This window comes from Propithecus coquereli, unplaced genomic scaffold (assembly GCF_000956105.1).
Source record: "Propithecus coquereli isolate 6110/MARCELLA unplaced genomic scaffold, Pcoq_1.0 Scaffold533, whole genome shotgun sequence".
NCBI lineage: Eukaryota > Metazoa > Chordata > Mammalia > Primates > Indriidae > Propithecus > Propithecus coquereli.
In genome coordinates this window covers 91,598-112,143 of record NW_012151208.1, presented here as the reverse complement: position 1 = coordinate 112,143, position 20,546 = coordinate 91,598, and the positions used below count along the sequence as shown (strand labels likewise).

The 20,546-nt window shown below is 36.4% G+C and overlaps 1 protein-coding gene and 1 pseudogene across 2 annotated transcripts in view; one reads left to right on the top strand and one right to left on the bottom strand.

The window, feature by feature from the left end:
- Window positions 1-185, bottom strand: part of LOC105820662 — a 1,581-nt pseudogene extending 1,396 nt beyond the window's left edge. Inside the window, exon 1 of the transcript XR_001138016.1 lies at window positions 3-185. The product of XR_001138016.1 is annotated as a thymosin beta-4 pseudogene (transcript). The remainder of the gene's footprint in view (window positions 1-2) is intronic.
- DZANK1 (double zinc ribbon and ankyrin repeat domains 1) overlaps window positions 1-20,546 on the top strand; it is a 69,474-nt gene that overhangs the window by 34,006 nt on the left and 14,922 nt on the right. Inside the window, exons 9-12 of the mRNA XM_012657201.1 lie at window positions 406-498; window positions 10,916-11,038; window positions 12,146-12,310; window positions 13,652-13,862. Coding sequence (XP_012512655.1) covers window positions 406-498; window positions 10,916-11,038; window positions 12,146-12,310; window positions 13,652-13,862 — 592 coding nt within the window. The remainder of the gene's footprint in view (window positions 1-405; window positions 499-10,915; window positions 11,039-12,145; window positions 12,311-13,651; window positions 13,863-20,546) is intronic.

Sequence of the window (20,546 nt, the reverse complement as noted above, 5' to 3'; positions counted from 1 at the left end):
ACGACTCGCCTGCTTGCTTCTCCTGTTCAATCGTTTCTTTGGAAGGCAGTGGATTTTTCTCTTGCGTTTCTGTCTTCTTCAATTTCGACTTATCGAATTTCTCGATCTCAGCCGTATCGGGCTTGTCAGACATGGTTGCGGAGAAGCGGAGCGAGGGGCGAGGCGCGAAAGCCAGAAGAATCCGATCTGCGCAGTGACCACCGCCGAATGGTTTTTGTTTCTTTTAAAACTCCATTAATTTGTCTGACACTATGTTGTAGTAATTCCTAAACCAATCCAATATTTAGAGCCTGGGTATTATAATGGGGTTTGTAGCTGGCTGATTGATGGAAAATACTGCTTAATAATTTGTTTGCACAGTTGTTTGTTCAGAGGAACATATATTTCTTATTCTCTGTTGTCAAGGAGAAGATAATCTGCAGGATTTGTGGCACTGGGAATCCTGCTCACCTGAGATACTGTGTTACCTGTGAAGGGGCTCTGCCTTCATCACATGAGGTAAGTTGACTGCATATGACAATCCTATATTTAGTGGCTGCTAAATGTTCAGTGTTAATGAAGAGTAGAGAAATATAATCTACAGTGGGAGGAGAGAGACCAAGAAAAGCTTCTCATGGTAAACTTGCAAACATCATATCCAAATGTGGAGAGGACTTTATATATTCATCAATGCAAAATTATTTTCAAAGTCTTAACTTCAAAAGGATTCAAATAAAATGAAAATTTCTTGCAGTTTTGTTTAATGACTTTGCATGGGAGGCTGGCAGAAGCCTGTGAGAAAGTGAACCCATTCACATTTCATTTACAGGCAGATATGTCTTTGTTGACTATGTATGCATCTGCTTTTCGAAATTTAAAACATCGTAGCCACCCATTTCTTAGGTTTCCTGTCAGCCTATTTTGAGTGTCGAAATGAAGGAATAGGAGTATATGCAATTTAAATACAGCGAATGGGTTCTGTTCAGATAACCTATTTTATGTTTATAAAATATTTGTGATGAAATTATTTTTTATTTTATTTTAGTTTATTTATTATTTATTTTTTTGGAGACAGGATCTCACTCTTTCACCCTGGCTAGAGTGCAGTGGTGTCATCATAGTTCATTGCAACCTCAAACTCCTGGACTCAAGCAAGCTGCCTGCTTCAGCCTTCTAAGTAGCTGAGATTACAGGCGTGCACCAACATGCCTGGCTAATTTTTCTATTTTATGTAGAGACATGGTCTCGATCTTGCTCAGGCTGATCTCGAACTCCTGGCCTCAAGTGGTCCTCCCTCCCTAGCCTCCCAGAGTGCTAGGATTATACGTGTGAGCCACCGCTCTCGGCCTTGAAATTTAAAATTACTTCCAGGTGACTCTTGCCCTGGCATAACAATACTGAGAAGGTGGCATTTACTAGCCAACTTAGAAGAAAAAACTTGTTTCTTCTGGGCTATTACATACGTATTTTTGACTGTTTGCGGGGTTTGTCACATCTTAGAGACATTCCTCAGGAAACTGGACAACATGTGATGATTAGCATGGTCAATATCGTCAGTATCAAATGGAAGTGTATTAGTTTCTTAGGGCTGCCGAAACAAAGCACCACAAACTGGGTGCTAAAAACAACAGAAATTTATGGTTGCACGGTTCTGGAGCCAGAAGTCTAAAATCAAGCTGTTGACAGGGCCATGCTCCCTTTGAAGGTGCCAGGGAATGAACTGTTCTATGCCTCTACCCTAGTTCTGGTAGCCTCCAGCTTCCCTTGGCTTCTAGATGCATCACTCCAATCTCTGCCTTTGCTGTCACATGATGTTCTCCCTGTGTGTCTCTGTGTATGTCTGCCTCTATGTCCGGATTTCCCTTTCTTATAAAGATACCAACCAGTCACACAGGATTAAGGCCCACACTAATGACCACGTTGTAACTTGATTACCTCTGTAAAACCCTTTCCCCAAATAAGATGACTTTTGAGATACTGGGGGTTAGGACTTCAACATATCTTTCTCTGGGGAGATACAATTCAACCCTTACAGGGGAGTTGGATAAGATATCTTTTAAGGATGTGTTTAATCTCTGAATATCTAGGAGTAGTTGATTGGAAGGAATTCTTTTTGTTCCCAAATTTATTGACAAATATTTTATATGCAAAAAAATTCACTTATTTTAATTGTACAGTTTGATGAATCTTGGTAATTATATAGTCATTTTAATCACCACCACAATGAAGATAATATATCCATTTACCCTAAAAAGTTTTCTCAATCTTCTTTATAGATGAGCCCCTCTCCTGAATCACTAGATCCAGAAAATACTGATCTTTTTTGACACTGTGATTTTGCCTTTTATAGATGTAGTTTTTTTGTGTTTTATTTCCTTCACTTAACAGAATGTTTTTGAGGTGCATTCGTGTTGTTGAATTTATTAATATTGTTTTTCATTTTGATTGTTGAGTATTATTCCTCAGTATGGATATTCTACTATTGATCGATTCATTCATGGGTATTTGTGCTGTTTCCATTTTCAGAATATTATGAATAATCCTGCATTCACCTACAAGTCTTTGTGTGGACATAATTTGTATTTATTTTGGGTAAATACCTAGGAATAGGATTGCTAGATCTTATATAATTTCATGTGTAATTTTATGAGATACTGCCATACTGTTCTTTAAGATGGCTGTACCATTTTGCATTCCTACCAGCAATATATGGAGGTCTCAGTTTCTCTATGTGGTCATCAGATACTTGGTATTATTTAGCATTTTAATCATGATATTCCCTTTTTACCATTTTAATGTCTGTAGGATCTGTAGTGATATCATCCTCTCTTTCATGCCTGATATTTGTATATGTGTATTTTCTCTCTCTTTCTTTCTCGTTTTCTCACTCTCTGTCTAGTCAGAGACCTGTAAGTTTTGTTGGTCTTCTCAGAGAACCACCTTCTGGGTCATTGATTTGTCTCAATTTTTTGTATCCTATTTTTTGATTTTGCTATTTATTATTTCCTTCTCTTTGCTTTGGGTTTAATTTGATCTTTTTCTAATTTCTTAAGGTGAGAACTGAGATCATTGATTGCAAATTTTTCATTTTTTCTAACACAAACTATAAATTTTTCTCTAAGAACTTCTTTAGCAGCATCTCACATATTTATATATGTTATATTTTCATTATAATTCAGTTTAAAACATTTTCTCATTTCTCTATGACTTCTTCTTTGGCCTATGACTTATTTATAAATTGGTTGTTTAATTCCCAAATATATGAGCTTTTCCTAGTAATTTACTGTTATTGATTTAAAATTTAATTCTGTTATGGTCAGAGAGCCTACTCTGTCTGATTTCAGTTATTTTAAATTAATAGGATTTATTTTATGGCCCAGCATATGGTCTAATTTGGAAAGCATACCAGGTACACTTGAAATGAATGTGTGTTCTGTTATTGTTAAGTCTAGTATTCTACAAATATCAATTAAGTCAAAATGGAATATTACACAGATCTTATGTATCTTTACTGATTTTTGTCTAGTTCTAGCAAATTCTGAGAAGGGGTATTAAAACTTCCAACTATAGGAGGTGAAAGACTTATATACCAAAAACTATAAAACATTGATGAAAGAAATTGAAGAAGACACAAATACAATTATATATTACTTAGTAACAGGGATACATTCTGAGAAATACATTTGCTAGGCAATTTCATTGTCATATGAACATCACAGAGTATATAGTACTTTCATAAACCTAGGTGGTATATATAGCCTACTACATATGTAGGCTATATGTTGTAGCCTGTTGTTCCTAGGCTACAAACCTGTACAGAATTCAGGATTTACTGTTCTGAATACTGTAAGCAATTGTAATACAAATCACGAGGCGATATGAATTTTTCAGCTCCATTATAATCTTACGGGACCACTGTTGTGTAGGTGGTCCATCATTGACCAAAACATCATTATGTCGTGTATGAATGTAAATGGAAAGATATCCCATCCCATGTTCATGGACTAGAAGAATTAATATTATAAAAATGTTCATGCTGCCCAAAGGTAACTACAGATTCAGTGAAATCACTATCAAAATTTCTGACAGTTTTCACAGAAATAGAAAAAAAAATCCTAAAATTTGTATGGAAGCATGAAAGACCCCAAATAGCCAAAGCAATTTTGAGTGGAAAAAGAACAAAGCCAGAAGTGTCATACTTATGATCTATTATAAAACTATACAGGTTAAGCATTCCTTGTCTGAAATGCTTGAGGCCAAAAGTGATTCAGATTTCAGATTTTTCTTTTTTGGATTTTGGAATATTTACACATACATAATGAGATATCTTGGGAGTGGGACCGAGATCTAAACACAGAATTCATTTATGTTTTGTATACACCTTATGCTCATAGTCTGAGGTAATTTTATACAATATTTTAAATAATTTTGTGCATCAAACAAAGTCTTGACTGCATTTTGACTGTGACCCATCACTTCAGGTCAGGTTGGATTTTGGAGCATTTTGGACTTTGTATTTTCTGATTAGGGTTGCTCAACCTATACTAATCAGAACAGCATGGTACTGCCATAACAACAGACACATAGACCAATGGAGCAGAATAGAGAGCCCAGAAATAAATCTACATATTTAATGTCAATTGATTTTCAACAAAGGTGCCAAGAATATACAATGGAGAAAGGACAGTCTCTTCAATAAATGGTGCTGGATATCCACATGTAGAAGAATAAAATTAGACCTTTACCTCACACTATATACAGAAATCAACTCAAAATGAATTATAGACTTAAACAGAAGACTTTAAACTGAAAAACTTTTAGAAGAAAACATAGAGGAAAAGCTCCATAACTTTGATCTGGGCAGTGATTTTTTGGATATGACCTCAAAGACACTGACAACAAAACCAAAAATAGATAAATGGGATTAATATCAAGCTAAAACTTCTACATAGCAAAGGAAACAATGGAGAGAGTAAAGAAACAACCTATAGAATGAGAAAATATTTGCAACCCATACATCTGATAAGGGGTTAATATCCAAAACATATAAGGAACTCAAACAACTCAATAGTACGAAAACAAATAACCTGATTTGAAAAAGTGGAAAAAGGACCTGAATAGACATTTCTCAAAAGAAGACATACTAATGGACAACAGGTATATGAAAAAATGCTCAACATCACTAATTATCAGAGAAATGCAGTTAAAACCACAACTAGATATCACCTCACACTATTAGAATGGCTATTATCAAAAGACAAACGATAACAAGTGTTGGTGAGGATGTAGAGAAAAGGAAACCCTTGCACACTGTTGGTGGAAATGTAAATTAGTATAGCCATTATGGAAAACAGTATGGAGGTTCCTCAAAAAATTAAATATAGAGCTATCATATGGTGATGCAGCAGTCCCACTCCTGGGTACACATTCAAAGGAAATCAAGTCAGTATGTAAAGAGATATCTGTACTCACATGTTCATTGCAGCATTATTCACAATAGCCAAAATATGGAAACAACCCGAGTGTCCATCATTTAATGAATGGATAAAGAAAATATGGTATATATACATAATGGAGTACTATTCAGCCTTTAAAAAGAAGGAAATCCTGTCATGTGCAACAGCATGGATGAACCTGGAGGACATTGTGTTAAGTGAAATAAGCCATGCATAGAGAGACAAATCTCACATATTCTCACTTACACGTGGAGTGTAAAAACATTGAACTCATAGAAATCACAAGTAAAATGATGATTACCAGTGGCAGGGGGTTGGGGAGATTGGGGAAATGTTGGTGAAAAGACACAGTTTCAGTTAGGAGGAATAAATTCAAGAGATCTATCGAACATCATGGTGACTATAGTTAATAACAATATATTCAGTAACAATTATATTTGAAAATTGGTAGGAGAATACATTTTAAGTGTTCTCACCACAAAAATATGATAAGTATTTAAGGTAATGCATATGCTAAGTGGCTCGATGTGGCCATTTTACAATACATGTATCAAGGCATCTTATTGTGTACCATAAATATGTATTATTTTTACTTGTCAATTTAAAAAATTAAAAAAAATGCTTTTAGGGGAAACCCTCCCACTATGATTCTAGAATTGCTTATTTCTACCTTTAATTTGTCCATTTTTGCATTATTTATTATGTTACATACATAAACGTTTTTGATTGTTATGTTTTACTGATGAATTTAACTTTTACTGTTATAAGAGATCCCTCTACATCTCTGGTAATACATTTTTTCCTGAAACCTATTTTATCCTCTGTTGATATAACCACTCCAGCCTTCTTATTTTTATTGTTTACATAGAATATTTCTTTCTAAATATTTATTTCCAGCTTATATAGTTGGTGCTTGTCTGTGGCTCACATGTAGGTGTTTTTTTTTTAAATCCATTTTGACAATCTCTCCCTTTTTAAGTGAACATTTAGTTTATCAAAGTTTAATGTAATTATCGATATGATTGGTTTTGAGCTACCATTTTTTAATTTGATTTCTACTTTTCTTATATGTTTTGTTCTGTTCCTATTTTCCTGCTGTTTTAGGTTATTTGAATACCTTTTTGAATTCCATTTTAATTTCCCTATTAGCCTTTTAACTGTATTTCTTGGCATTATTAAGTAGTTTCCCTAGTGATTATAATATACATCTTTAACTTTTTGTAGTCTACTTAGTTATTATTGTACCAACTCAAGTAAAATATGCAAATCTTATAACCATGTAGGTTTATATCCCTCCCACCCATACTTTATGTTATAGTTATGTATTTATACATACATATATATATAAAAAAATAAGTCCTATGATAATGTTATAATTTCTGATTTAAATAATTATTTGGTTTAGGAAGAAATTTAGAGGAAAAACCAAAAAGATAAAAACTAGTTTTTTGCATTTACACATAATATTTACCTTTTCTGATGTTCTTTACTCTTTTCTGAGTATCCGAGTTTCTCTCTAGTATCGTATCCCTTCAAACAGAAGACCTCCGTTTATCATTTCTTACAGTGCAGGTTTGCTGCCAGTGAATTCTCTAAGTTTTCTTTTATCTGAAAATGTCTTTATTTAACCTTTATTCTCAAAGACTATTTTTGATATATAGTTCTGGGTTGACAGTTATTTTCTTTCAGAGCTTTAAAGGTGTTCCACAATCTTCTGGCCTCCATTGTCTCTACGCAAAAGTCAGATTTAAATCAGATTGATGTTTCCATGTATGCAATGCATCATTTTTCTCTTGCTGCTTTTAAGATTTGCTCTTTTTTTGTTGGTTTTTAACAGTTTGGCTATCATGTGCCTCAGAGTGAACTTCTCTGCAGTTATTCTGATTGGTGTTCATTGAGAATCTTGTGACTGTAAATTTCTGTCTTTCATCAAATTTGGGAATTGTTTATCCATGATTTCTTTAGGTATTTTTCTGTCCCACTCACTTTCTACTCTCCTTCTGGGATTCCATATACATATCTGTTGGATTGTTTGATATCAGCTAATAGGTCCCTGAGGTTCTGATCATTTTTAAAATCTTTTTTTCTCTTGTCACATTGTATGATTTCTTTTGATCTATCTTCAAGTTTGCCTCACTTACTCTTTCTTTTAGCACCTCCTTTTAGCTATTAAATCCACTTAGTAAACATTTTATTTCAAATATTATCTTTTTTTCCTTCAGAATTTTCATTTGTTTCTCTTTTTAATGTTTCTGTTTCTTTGCTGAGATTTCCTGTCTTTTTATTCTTTGTGGACAAAATCTATGCTTCAAAATTCTGGTTGGCTAGTTCCAGTATCTGATTTATCTTAGAGCTGAACTCAGTTGATTTTCTTTCCTTTTGAGAAGGACTGGTTCTGGTTCCTTCCAGGCAGTGCATTCTCCAAATCAGACATATATATTATTACCTGCTAAAACAAAATAGACAAATAAACAACAACGGAAAACCCAGTTACTATTCATCAAAGAATAGTAATAATCCCAAAGCATCACAGCCTAACATTCATAATGGTAGGATACAATCTAAAATTCCCCAACATACTAAAGCCCAAGAGAATAAGTTTTGGTAGGGAAGCAGCAAGTTTGGTCTCCATTCAGGTATTTTTCTTTAGTTGATCTGTGTTGAATCTGTTCTGTATATATGTTGTTCAGGGATCAGATATGAGTATACAGAATTTGAGAATCCCCTCTCTGTCTGTTTCCTTTCTGGGAGGTGCCTACCTCCCCAGCAGCCAAATATTCCTCAGCTTCAGTTTTCTGGTTCTTCTGGCCAGAAATACTGCCTTTTGCCCACCCCTTCACGTGTACTATGTGTGCTGTCCTTATCCCCAGGCTAAAGGCCATGGAGATGGGAACTAACTCTGCACAACTCCTCTCCTCCTGTGTATACTTGCTACAAGAATTTACCTGCTTCTGTTCATTCTCCACTGCCTTCATGTATTAATGAGCAGATTTTTACTTGTTTTCTTTGTGGGAGTCATTTGGTATGGTCTTAATCCAGCATTACCAGAAGGAAAAATCTGTGTAGTTTTTGTTTTGTTTTTTTTTTTTTTTTGAGACAGAGTCTCACTATGTTGCCTGGGCTAGAGTGCCGTGGCATCATCTTAGCTCACAGCAACCTCAAACTCCTGGGCTCAAGCGATCCTCCTGCCTTAGCCTCCCGAGTAGCTGGGACTACAGGCATGCGCCACCATGCCCGGCTAATTTTTTCTATATATTTTTAGTTGTCCAATTAATTTCTTTCTATTTTTAGTAGAGACGGGGTCTCGCTCTTGCTCAGGCTGGTTTCGAACTCCTGAGCTCAAACAATCAGCCCGCCTGGGCCTCCCAGAGAGCTAGGATTACAGGCGTGAGCCACCGCGCCCGGCCCTGTTTTTTTTTTTTAAATGGTTTCTGTTACATAATACGTATTTTTTTCAGAACTGAGACAAAAAACGTACTAATGCAGTGGTGAATTGAATCAGAAAACACATATTTCAAAGTCAAATCTGATGTGATATTAGGGTAGTCTGTTGTTGATAGTTATTTGTCTGTCTGGTAATGCAGTTTTAGACTTTATATCACTCTCCCATCACGAAATGACATCTATAATTTTCCAAGGCACCAGAGAGAGAAATAGTGAGATTGGAAAAATATAAAAGTAGAAAACAGTGGAACTTCTGGAATTCTTGGAAAGATCTTGCTGATAGATTAAGTAAATTACCAAGCAAAAGATTTATTTTCTCAGACATCCTTTCCTCAGGCATTCTGAACTTCTTATATAAATGGTAAAATAATTTAAATTGACTTTATGAATTGTCAGTGATGTAATTGTTTCTAGGTCTCATTCCCAAAATTGAATTTGTTTTAATAATTGTGTTTCTGTCTGAATGGTATATCACAGTTTAGATGTCACAATGAGAATATTTATCACTGAAGTGGCATAGAAGTAGCAATGCATGTTCGATCTGATAGCTTTATGTCTTTTTTTTGTTTAGCAGCATTAATATGATGGGGTAAGATAATTTTTCTTTCTTTAAAGCAATGTTATCTTAAAAATCTGTTTGAACAGTAGATGCATTTCAGTGAAAGTTCTGAAGGCATTATATTTAAAAACACGGGTTGACAAGTTTTGTGTCAATATTCTGTTTTAAGAGTGGGATAATTGAAATGTAAGGTCTGAAGAAAAAGTTTGCAAAGGATTTCTCCTTTGATTTACCCAAAGGAGTATCCCTCTAATTGCACAGAAATGAGGGTAAGTGTACACAACAAGGGGTCTCCTTTCTCAGGGTTTCTGTGGATGTTGGAGGTATATGTGGCCTCTTTTGGATAGGTTTCTGTTTTGTTATAACAGGGCAGGCCCTGAAGCAAAACAGGATACAGCTGGGCAAATAAAGTTAACTAAAATTTCCATCTTTGAGGGAAAATTGCCCTTAGCAAACATTTTCCCTAATATTCACATCCTTAGTATTACACATCGAATATATGGCAACACATGCATTCAATTATCAATTGAATCAGTTATTCATTGACTCAGTGACTGTTTTAATGACTCCCATGTGCCAAGGAATGAAGTGTCCTCGTGGGGAAAAAATGTGAAATTATAGTTCTTTCCCTCAAAGAAATCAGCATCTAGTGGAAAGCAAGATGGTAAGTGAAGGAAGCTGGCTGGTGCAGTGTGGGCCTGTGCAGAGCATTCCTATACACTGATTTGCTGTTGATCATGTGAAACTTTGTACAGCCCGTGAGGAAGCCGTTGTATTGAAGGGGCTATGTGGAGTCATGGAGAAGAGTCAGGCTTTAGAGTCAGATGGCCTGGATTCAAATCTCGGGTCTTACCCTCTCTGTGCCCCAGTTCCCCACTCTGTAAAATGGGGAAGATGATGGCACCCACCTCACAGCTGTGGGGCAGTGTTAGAACAGTACCATACACAGTAGGCGATCAGGTAGCAGTCACTGTGACTATCATCCCCATTTGGGAAATGAGAAAATCTCTTACTAGGATTGCCTAGGAAGGAATACCTTACTAGGATTGCCTGTTTTAAGAGTATCCTGTAGGCAATCCTGGTAAGATTTCCACATGGAAACCAGAAGCCCAAAGTATAGAAAATAAACTTTGATCATAATACCTTAGGTAGCTTAGCTCTCCTTCCTTCCTTTATTTATTAATATTGTTCTATTAAATCAACAGTAGGCTTGCTCCCTTTGATATTAAAGATACTGCAGAATATCAAAAGGCATCTTTGAGGCATCAGTTTTGTTGACTTTCTGTGATCTGTGTAAAGGAATATGTGTTCTTTGTATTAATTGGTGAAGCCCGTCATAGTTTTACTTCTTTTGGCAAAAAAAATACTGTGTTTCCAGGGCTTGCATTGTTGACAGGCTTTTTATCATTTTTGGATTGGGAGGGAGATTGGCGAGTATAATATTAATCCCACCTGTAAATGCCGTTTTGTTCACCAGTCAGCGTGCAGTGGGGATAGAGCCCCTTCTCCGTCCACTCATAGAGGAGAGGCCATTTCCTGCTCCAGCTGTGGTCACCGGAATCTCCGGGAGGTGTCCACCTGTGACTGGTGTGGAGCCATGGTGGGTATTTTAAAACAGCTTCTTTGTGCTGAGCATCTCATCACTAGCCTAGAGAGCCAGGCTCTTGCATGGCTTGCAGAAATCACTTGTGATTTTGGTATTGGCACCTATTTACTTAAGAATCTGGAGAGAGAGGTAATTAATCTTCTTGCATTTGAGAACCATCTCTCATTGCTGTTTTGATTTGCATTTCTTTGAGGTCAATCATTTTCATTCATTTATTGACTATGGGCATTTCTACCTTTTTAATAGGACACTAAAAATTATTTATCTATTTATCTGAGTATTGCATGTAAATGATAAAAATGGTTTAGAGTGAAGGATTACTGTCCCTTCTCAACTCATTCCCACAGTTCCCCTTTCCGGAAGCAATCGCTGATATCCAGTTCCTGAAGTGTTCTTTCAGCTATTCCATGCATTGATTGATTGATTGATTGAGACAGGGTCTCACTCTGTTGCCCAGGCTAGGGTGCAGTGGCTCCATTCACTACAGCCTCAAACTCCTAGGCTCAAAGGATCCTCCTACCTCAGCCTCCCAACTAGCTGGGACTACAGGCGTGCACCACCATGCCTGGCTAATTTTTTCTATTTTTTGTACAGATGGGGGTCTTGCTATGTTGCCTAGGCTGGTCTCAAACTCCTGGCTTCAAGTGATCGTCCCACCTCAGCCTCCCAAAGTGCTAGGATTACAGGTGTGAGCCACCACACCCAGTCTTGATGCATTTATGCATTAACTAGTGCTTATTATGATCACTGATCTAATTCTTTTTGCCTAGCAATATATCTTGTTAGTAACCACTTCATTCTTTTCAGTGGCTTCATAATATTCCATTGTCCGTATGTACTATGATATACTTAGGCCATCCTCTATTGCGGGACACTTAGATTGTTTCCAATGATTTCTTCTAAAACCACAATTCTGCAGGGGATGGCCTGGAATATACTTCTTTGTTTACTTGTCCATCTGTAAGATAAATTCTAGAAGGTAGAATCACTGGGTCAGAGGGTATAGGCATATGTTATTTTGATGGCTAGAGATTATATGGTATGAGAATATGTGGGAAAATTGTAATTCTAATATTCATTAAAATATTTTCTATCCTCTAGCTTGGCTTTCCTTCTGGCTACTCTGTTTGCCCTAAATGTGGGGCCAGCAACCACCTGTCTGCCCGATTCTGTGGCACCTGTGGTATTTATGTGAAATCTTTGGCAAGACTTAGCTTGGACAGCAGCCTGGCTCTAGTTGCTGGGGAACCTCGCCCATTTTCTGAGGTGAGACCTCCACTATAATGAGAACTGGTGCCTTGGGAGAAGGATGTAACTCTGAATTTGTGTTCTCTACCGTATGAATCAACCCAAGAGAGCCAAAGCAGTTAGACCTTTCACATGGACGTTCAACTAGATGTATAAATATATTCAATCAATTTAGGTTTGAAACACTTTTTAAATGATTTCTTTAGAAATCAAAGCTCTAGATATGTATTTGTCTGTAGTAGATTGAGTTCTAATTGTATTTGCAAGGCAATGGACATAATGCCACTAGGGAGAAGTGGTTTTAAAATACATGGGATAGAATATACTTCTCTTGAATTTCTTATGTAGCATTCCAGGAGCTATTCCCAGTGTCCTTTTATATTTTAGAAAACTTATGTCAGGTATATAAGATTGGTTTTGCCATTTATAACACAGTTAATAAATCTTTATACAGTTATTTATTTTATTCATTATTTTATTTTCACACAGTTATTTTTCAGAAATACTTATTCTCTAACAACTGGCTTTGTATTAGATTTTTATGAATTTCTCTAAGCTGGGTAAAGACTTTCCAGGTTTCTTCTTATCTCTTCATTATAAAAATTTGAAGATTGATAATTATTAGATAGAATGCACATGCACTTAGCATTTTGCATACAATTTTAGGGAGTTCATGGCCTTCTTAACCCAAATTGAAAGACATAGATCCTGGGACTGCCACTAGCCCATATAATACCTTTGTGCAAATGAAACAAAGATGTTCTTTTCTCAAAATACTTGACTGCCATCTGTTGGAAATTGCTTGTAATATACTAAATTTTTTAGACATTTACTTTCCTCTACCAGAAAAATTATCCTAATACATGTGCAAATACATGATGTCCACCATGTGAATGGTGCTACTTTAGATACAGTGATGTGCAGTGCACAACCCATACAACCTTACATGGTAGTCCTCTCAGGTCCTCAGGTTCAGATGCAGGAGAGAGTATTAAAGAAAATGTTGGTGCCCAGTAATTGAGTGTGGATGAGTAGTGAAATCTGTGTGTTCCATTGGATTGTAGAGCTGAAAGGATAGTTGTCTTCTAGGCTTTAGACAGACCAGGAAACACCTGTTGATTTGCTGAATTTAAGACAACAAATGGCCAAGGAGATGGGGCTGCTTTCAGGGATCAGTCTGGGAGCTGCTGAGAAAGACAACAGCAAAGATGGTGAGGCAAGGGCTAGAAAACTCCTTTTAGTTGAAAGTGTAGTTTTTTGGAGATATTTTTCATTCTGATTAGAATTGTTTTCTATGAGTAAAATGGAGGACTAATTAAATTATATTCTAATTTTTTATGTTTTCTGGCTTTCTCATAGCCCCGATCTGCCTGGCATTCCCTGTATTTTCCTTTGCCCAAATCTTATTCTGGGACTAAGAAGGACATAGGCACGCAGACCATTGGCCTGTTCTACCCATCTGGCAAGCTACTAGCAAAGAAGGAACTGGAACTGGCTTCTTCTCAAAAGCAGAGGCAGGAGAAAATGAATGAACACAGACCTTTCGTCACAGCTGTCAGCCCAGGAAGAGGTGAGGGGGAGAATGGAATTTCTTCTGGTTGGTTGGGAACTCTTTCTTTGAAAAAACATTTCTCTTTTATTTCCTTTTAGATGTATTTTTATGTATAAGAAGTCAGTTCCTTTATTTTTCTTTTTTCAAGTAATTTTCTTTGTATGAAAATAGCTCTTCCTTAAACTTTAAGTACTCCTGATATTTTAGTTCATAGCCCTGTTGTTTGGTTCATCAGTCAAATGGCACACATGGAGTCCTTCTGTTAGTCTGTGACGTTTCTGCCATTTGTGATTATCTCTTTTTTTTTTATTGTGGTAAAATTCACATAACATAAAATTCACCGTTTTGACTATTTTAAAGTGTACATTTTAGTAACAGTGCATTAGCAATATTATACAACCATCACCACTATTGATTTTGAGAACATTTTCATCACCCCAAAAATAAACCCTGCGCTCTTTAAGCAGTCGTCACTCCCCACATCCCTTCTCCCAAGTGCCTGGCAATCACCAATCTGCTGTCTGTATTTATGGATTTGCTTACTTTGGACATTGCAGACAAATGAAGCCTATGGTATAGGGTCTTCTGTGACTGGCTTCTTTCACTTAGTATAATGTTTTCAAGGTTCATCTATGTCGTAGCATGTTTTAGTACTTCATTCTTTTTTATGGATGAATAATATTTTACTATACAGATATATGACATTTTGTTTATCCATTCATCAGTTGATGGACATTTGAGTTGTGTACACCCTTTGGCTATTACGATTAATGCTGCTGTGAGCATTTCTTTTTCTGTGAACATATCACTTGGGTTTATACATAGAAGTATAACTTCTGGGTCACATGGTAACATGTTTAACTTTCTGAGGAACTGGCAGGCTATTTTTCAATGTGGTTGCCCTATTTTACCTTCTGACCAATAGTATATCAGGATTATGACTTTTCTACATCTTTGCCAACACTTGTTACTATATGACTTTTTCATTATAGCCATACTAGTAGGTACAAAGTGGTATCTCATTATAGTTTTGATTAACATTTCCCTGATGACTACTGATGTTGAGCATCTTTTTATGTACTTATTGGCCATTTGTATATTTTCTTTGGTGAAATGTGTATTCAGATGCTTTGCCCATTTTTCAATTTGGTTGGTTGTCTTTTTGTTGAGATGTAACAATGCTTTATATATTCTGGATGCTAGACTCTTATCAGATAGATGATTTGCAAATACTTTCTACCATTCTATAGGTTGTCTTTTAACTTTTTGAATAGTATCCTATGAAGCATAAAAATTTTAAATTTTAGCTCAGAACTCTGCAAGTGAGAAGTAAAGTAAGCAAATGAACAAAGACATCTAAGCTTCCACTCTATCATGGAAGGCACCCACTCTTCCCTGCTGTGATTCCAATTGCTGGAACATTGGAATGTTCTAGCAAAGGTATAGAGATCTGGATTAGATGACCTGGTTTAGGAAGTGCTGCCGAGGCTCCTGAGTCACGCATTTATGAGGCAGCCTGAGCAGTCTAGAATCTTCTCTTTGGGGGCCTTCTTGGCCTCAGGCTGGACCAGAAGACAGGGAGCCAGTATTCCCAGTCAGAATGGGGCCTGTTAGATATGTTCAAGAGGATGTTCCTACATCTTCCTGACCAATGTCCTCTGGGCCATGCTGTTTAAATTATGTGGACCAGCAAAGACACACTCCTGCCCTCACAGAACTTGCAACCACTCTGGTGACTCCTGTCCACACTCCCACACACATAATAAGGCCTCCTTAGAAGGCTCTGGGGAAAGGAGGCAGGTGGGGCTGGTGGATGGCCCAGACTGTATGTAGTCTGAAGGTGTTGGCCAAAGAGTGGAACCATGAGGCCAGGGTTGCTGTGGGAGACCGCACCTAGACTCTGGAATAGTTGGAATGGGACCTAGGGAGCCTCTGAGGATTTGGGCTTCTGCTCTCTAGGAGACAGGTAACCACAAGACAGGATGTCAAGGCCCCATCCCAGTGGCCTACAGGTAGGACAAGACTACATTTTCAGTGAGGGCAGCAGGGAGCCTCAGGAAATGGGGACAGTGTGGCAGGGGCTAGGGAAAGGCTGCAGGGCTGTATGTCCTCCCTGGCACACTGCAGCTGGGCCTCAGCATCTCAATGGGCACTGACTGAGCCCAGCCCAGACCTGCCTCTCGCCCCCACCACCACCCAAGACCTGGCGCTGTGGGCACTGCACATTGCGTTCAGGCTTCTACTCCATCTCAGTCTGTGGAGCTTAAAACAAAGCAAGAAACTGCTGGGTGCTGCCATTCTGTGGAGCCATCTTTCTGTTCCTTCTTGCCATTATTAAAAGGCTAATCCTGAATCTTCTGCTTCTCCCAGAATTAAGGTGCCTCTTTTCCTGAGTCAAGAGGTGAAACCAATCAGCATCCTCAGAAGGGAAAATCTTATTCTGGCCATATAAGCAAATAAGTCTGATAATTGAGAGTTTGCACCAGATCCCATATACGTGGGCCTTTGTGTATATAATAACTCACTAAATCTCACGGCAACAGTGTGAGGCAGATGCTATTATTGTTCTTTCTTATAGAGGAGGAAAATGAGGAGTCGGAGTTCTCAGTTTAAAACAATGCCTGTAAAATTCCCCTTTATAATATTGTTTTGAAAATTGAATGAGTAGGGAATAGGTATAGGTGGAGCACAGGGGATTTTTAGGCCAGTGAAATTATTCTGTATGATACTATATTATACATTTGTCAAAACCCGTAGAACTGTGTAACACAAAGAGTGAACCCTAATGTAAACCTTGGACTTTAGTTAATAATTTATCAATATTTGCTGATCAGCTGTAACAAAGGTAGTGCACTAAAGCAAGATGGTAATTATAGGGAAAAGGGTGGGAGTTTGGTATATGGGAACTCTGCTTTCTGCTCAATTTTTCTGTGAACCTAAAACTGCTCTAAAAAAGGTAGTCTATTTAAAAAGTTTTTTCTAATTTAAATTTTGATTAAGTTCATTTTATCTGTTTTTTCTTTTGTTGCTTATGTTTTTGGTGTCTTATCTAAGAAATCCATTACCAAATACAGGTCACCAATATTTACCCCTATATTTTCTTCTAAGAGTTTTACAGTTTTAGCTTTCACATTTAGGTCTTTGATTCGTTTTGAGTTAGTTTTTGCATATAGTGTGAAGTAAGGGCCCAGCTTCATTCTTTGGCATGTGGCTCTCCAGTTGCCCCAACACTGTTTGTCTAAGAGATGATTTTTTCTCCATTGATGTTCTTGGCACCCCTGTCAAAAATCAGTTGACCATAGATATATGGGTTTATTTCTGAACTCAGTTCTGTTGCGTTGATCTATATGTCTATCTTTATGGCAGAACCACACTGTTGATTACTGTTGCCCTATAGTACGCTTTGAAATTGAGAAGTGTGAGTCCCGAAATTAGTTCTTTTTCAAGATTGTTTTAGCTATACTGGGTCCTTGAGTTTCTATGTGAATTTTGCTAGTTATTACAAAGAAGCCAACTGGGATTCTGATCGGGATTGTGTTGAATCTGTAGATCATTTTGGGGAGTATTGCCATCTTAACAATATTGAGTCTTTTGATTCATGAACAGGAGATGTCTCTTCATTCATTTAAATCTTTTTTAAAATTTTTATTTCCTTTTGTGGAAAAGAGGTGTTTCTTTTGTCCAAAAATTGCACCAAAGTAAAGCAAAGCTCTGGTTGATGTGGGCATGTTGTGTAGGCATTAGCAGTACTGCCCTCACTACTCATTCATTGGATAGTAGTACTACCCCAAGAAAAAGATGATTCATTTAGATCTTCTTTAACTTCCTTCAATTATGTTTTATAGATTTCAGAGTATAAATTTTGTACCTCTTTTAAAAACTTTATACCTAAGTATTTTATTGTTTTTGATGTTATTGAAATAGAATTTTTTTTTGGTGTACATTTTTGGATTGTTCATTGCAAGTGCATAGAAATACAATAGATTTTTGTATATTGATCTTGTTTGTATCCTACAAAGTTGCTGAAGCTTTTTATTATCTCTAATAAAATTAATTCCCTAAGATTTTCTACAAAAAATAGCATGTCATCTGTAGGTGGGTTCAGTTTTACATCTTACTTTCCAATCTGAATGCTTTTTATTTCATTTTCTTACCTACTCGCCCTGTTTAGAAGCTCCAGTACAGTGTTGAATAGAAATGGTCAGATCAGAAATCCTTGACATGCTCTTGATTTTAGGGCAAGGCATCCAGTTTTTAACTATTAAGTATGATGTTAGATGCCCTTTATCAGATCCAGGATTTCTCCTCCTATTCCTAATTTGTAGTTTTTTTTTTTTTTTTTGTCATGAAAGGTGTTAGATTTTGACAAATGCTTCTGCTGCGTCTATTTATATGATCATGTGGTTACTGTTTTTATTCCATTGATATGGTGTTTTATATTAATTGATTTTCAGATGTTAAACCAATGTTTCATTCCTAGGATAAATCCCACTTGTTTGGGGCGTGTAATTATTTTTTATAAGCTTTTATGTTCAGTTTGTGCTGTGGTTTGGTTCTCAGGTAGGCCATTATTGCTGTATAGAAATGTTACTGATTTTGGTATATTGATTTTGTATCCCGAAACTTTACTGAATTCATTTATTAAATCTAAGTGTTTTTTGGTGCAGTCTTTAGAATGTTTTAGATATAAGATTATATCAGTAGCAAACAGATAATTTGACTTCTTTTTTTCCAATTTGTATGCCTTTTATTTTTTTTTTTTGTCTTGCCTGATTGCTCTGGCATGGACTTCCAGTACTATGTCGAATAAGAATGGTGAAAGTGAGCATCCTTGTCTTATTCCAGTTCTTAGGGGGAATGCTTTCAACTTTTCTCCATTAAATATGATGTTGGCTTGAGTCATATATGACCTTTATTATTTTGAGGTGTTCCTTGTATGCCTAGTTTGTTCGGAATTTTTATCATGAAGGGATGCTGAATTTTATCTAATGCTTTTTCTGCATCTACTGAGATGATCATATGGTTTTTGTCCTTAATTCTGCTTATGTGATGTGCCACATTTATTGATTTGTGTATGTGGAACCATCCTTGCATCCCTGGTATAAAACCTACTTGATCATGGTGTACTTTCTTTTTGATGTCCTGTTGCATTTGATTTGCTAGTATTTTGTTGAGGATTTTTGTATCTATGTTCATCAGGGATATTGGGCTGTAGCTTTCTTTTTTTGTTGTCTTTTTGTCAGGTTTTGGTATCAGAGTGATACTGGCCTCATAGATTTCCCTCTCCTTGATTTTTTAGAACAGTTGCAGGAGGATTGATATTAGTTCTTTGTATGTTTGGTAGAAATCTACTGTGAATCCATCTGGTCCTGGGTTTTTTGTTGTTTTGGGGAGTTTTTTTATTATTGATTCGGTCTCACTATTTGTTATTGGTGTGTTTAGGCATTCTGTTTCTTACTGGTTCAATCTTGGGATGTTATATGTTTCCAGGAATTTATCCATTTCCTCTAGGTTTTCTAGTTTGTGAATATATAGTTATTCATAGTAGTCTCTGATTGTCTTTTGTATTTCTGTGATATCAGTTGTATTGTCTCCTTTTCATTTCTGATTTTGTTTATTTGGATCTTCTCTCTTCTTTTCATGGTTAGTCTAACTAGTCATTTATCAATTTTGTTTATGTTTTTGAAGAATATAAACATAATTTTTCATTTTATTGATGCTTTGTATTTTTTTTGTTCTCTATTTCATGTAGTTATGCCCTGATTTTTGTCATTTCTTTTCTTCTGCTAACTTTTGGTTTGGTTTATTCTTGTTTTTCTAGTTCCTTGAGGTATGATGTTGGGTTGTTAATTTGTGATCTTTCTACTTTTTGGATGTGGGCATTTACTGCTATAAAATTCCATTTTAACATTGCTTTTGCTGTGTCACACAAGTTTTGGTATGCTGTGTTTTCATTTTCATCATTTCAAAAAAGTTAATTTCTGCCTAAATTTCCTCATTGACCCAGTGATCATTCAGGAGCGTGGTGTTTGATTTCCATGTATTCATATAGTTTCTGAAGTTCTTCTTCATATTGATTTCTAGCACTATTCCACTGTGGTCTGAGAAGACCACATTCTTGATTCACAGAAGTATGAGCAATAAAGTGGTTGATGTTTTAAGCCACTAAGTTCTGGGGTGTTTGATTTGGAAGCAATGGATGATAGAAACAGGTTTTCAGTTTCCTATAGCAGAAGGCAATCCCCTGGAACCTCCTCTTTCAGCCTGAGCTGGAAGGAAACAGACCTTACCTCTCAGTGGAGGACACATACTCTTACAATGACCCTTTCCAAAGGACTCCCTCACAAAGCCCTTTCTCAGTGCTTCTTTGAGAGTTGAGATTTGAAGTTAGAAATTTTCTATTGTATACTGATTATATTGTACATTCTAAGTCAGAACCTCATTTTTTACATACTCTTACATTCATATTTATTTATTTACATATTATCTGTATCCACTAGAATGTAAGCTACACAAGGACAAGAACTTTGTTTTTTTTTTTTTTTTCTTTTTTTTTTTTTTTTCAGCCAGCCTATGTCTCTTGAGTGGGAAGTTCAAGCCATTTACATTTGGGCTTGTGTCTATCTCCTTCTTTCATTGAAGATGAAGTTTATTGTTGATAATATCTTTAAATTCTTTTGTTGGTTTTAAATTAGCTTTGAG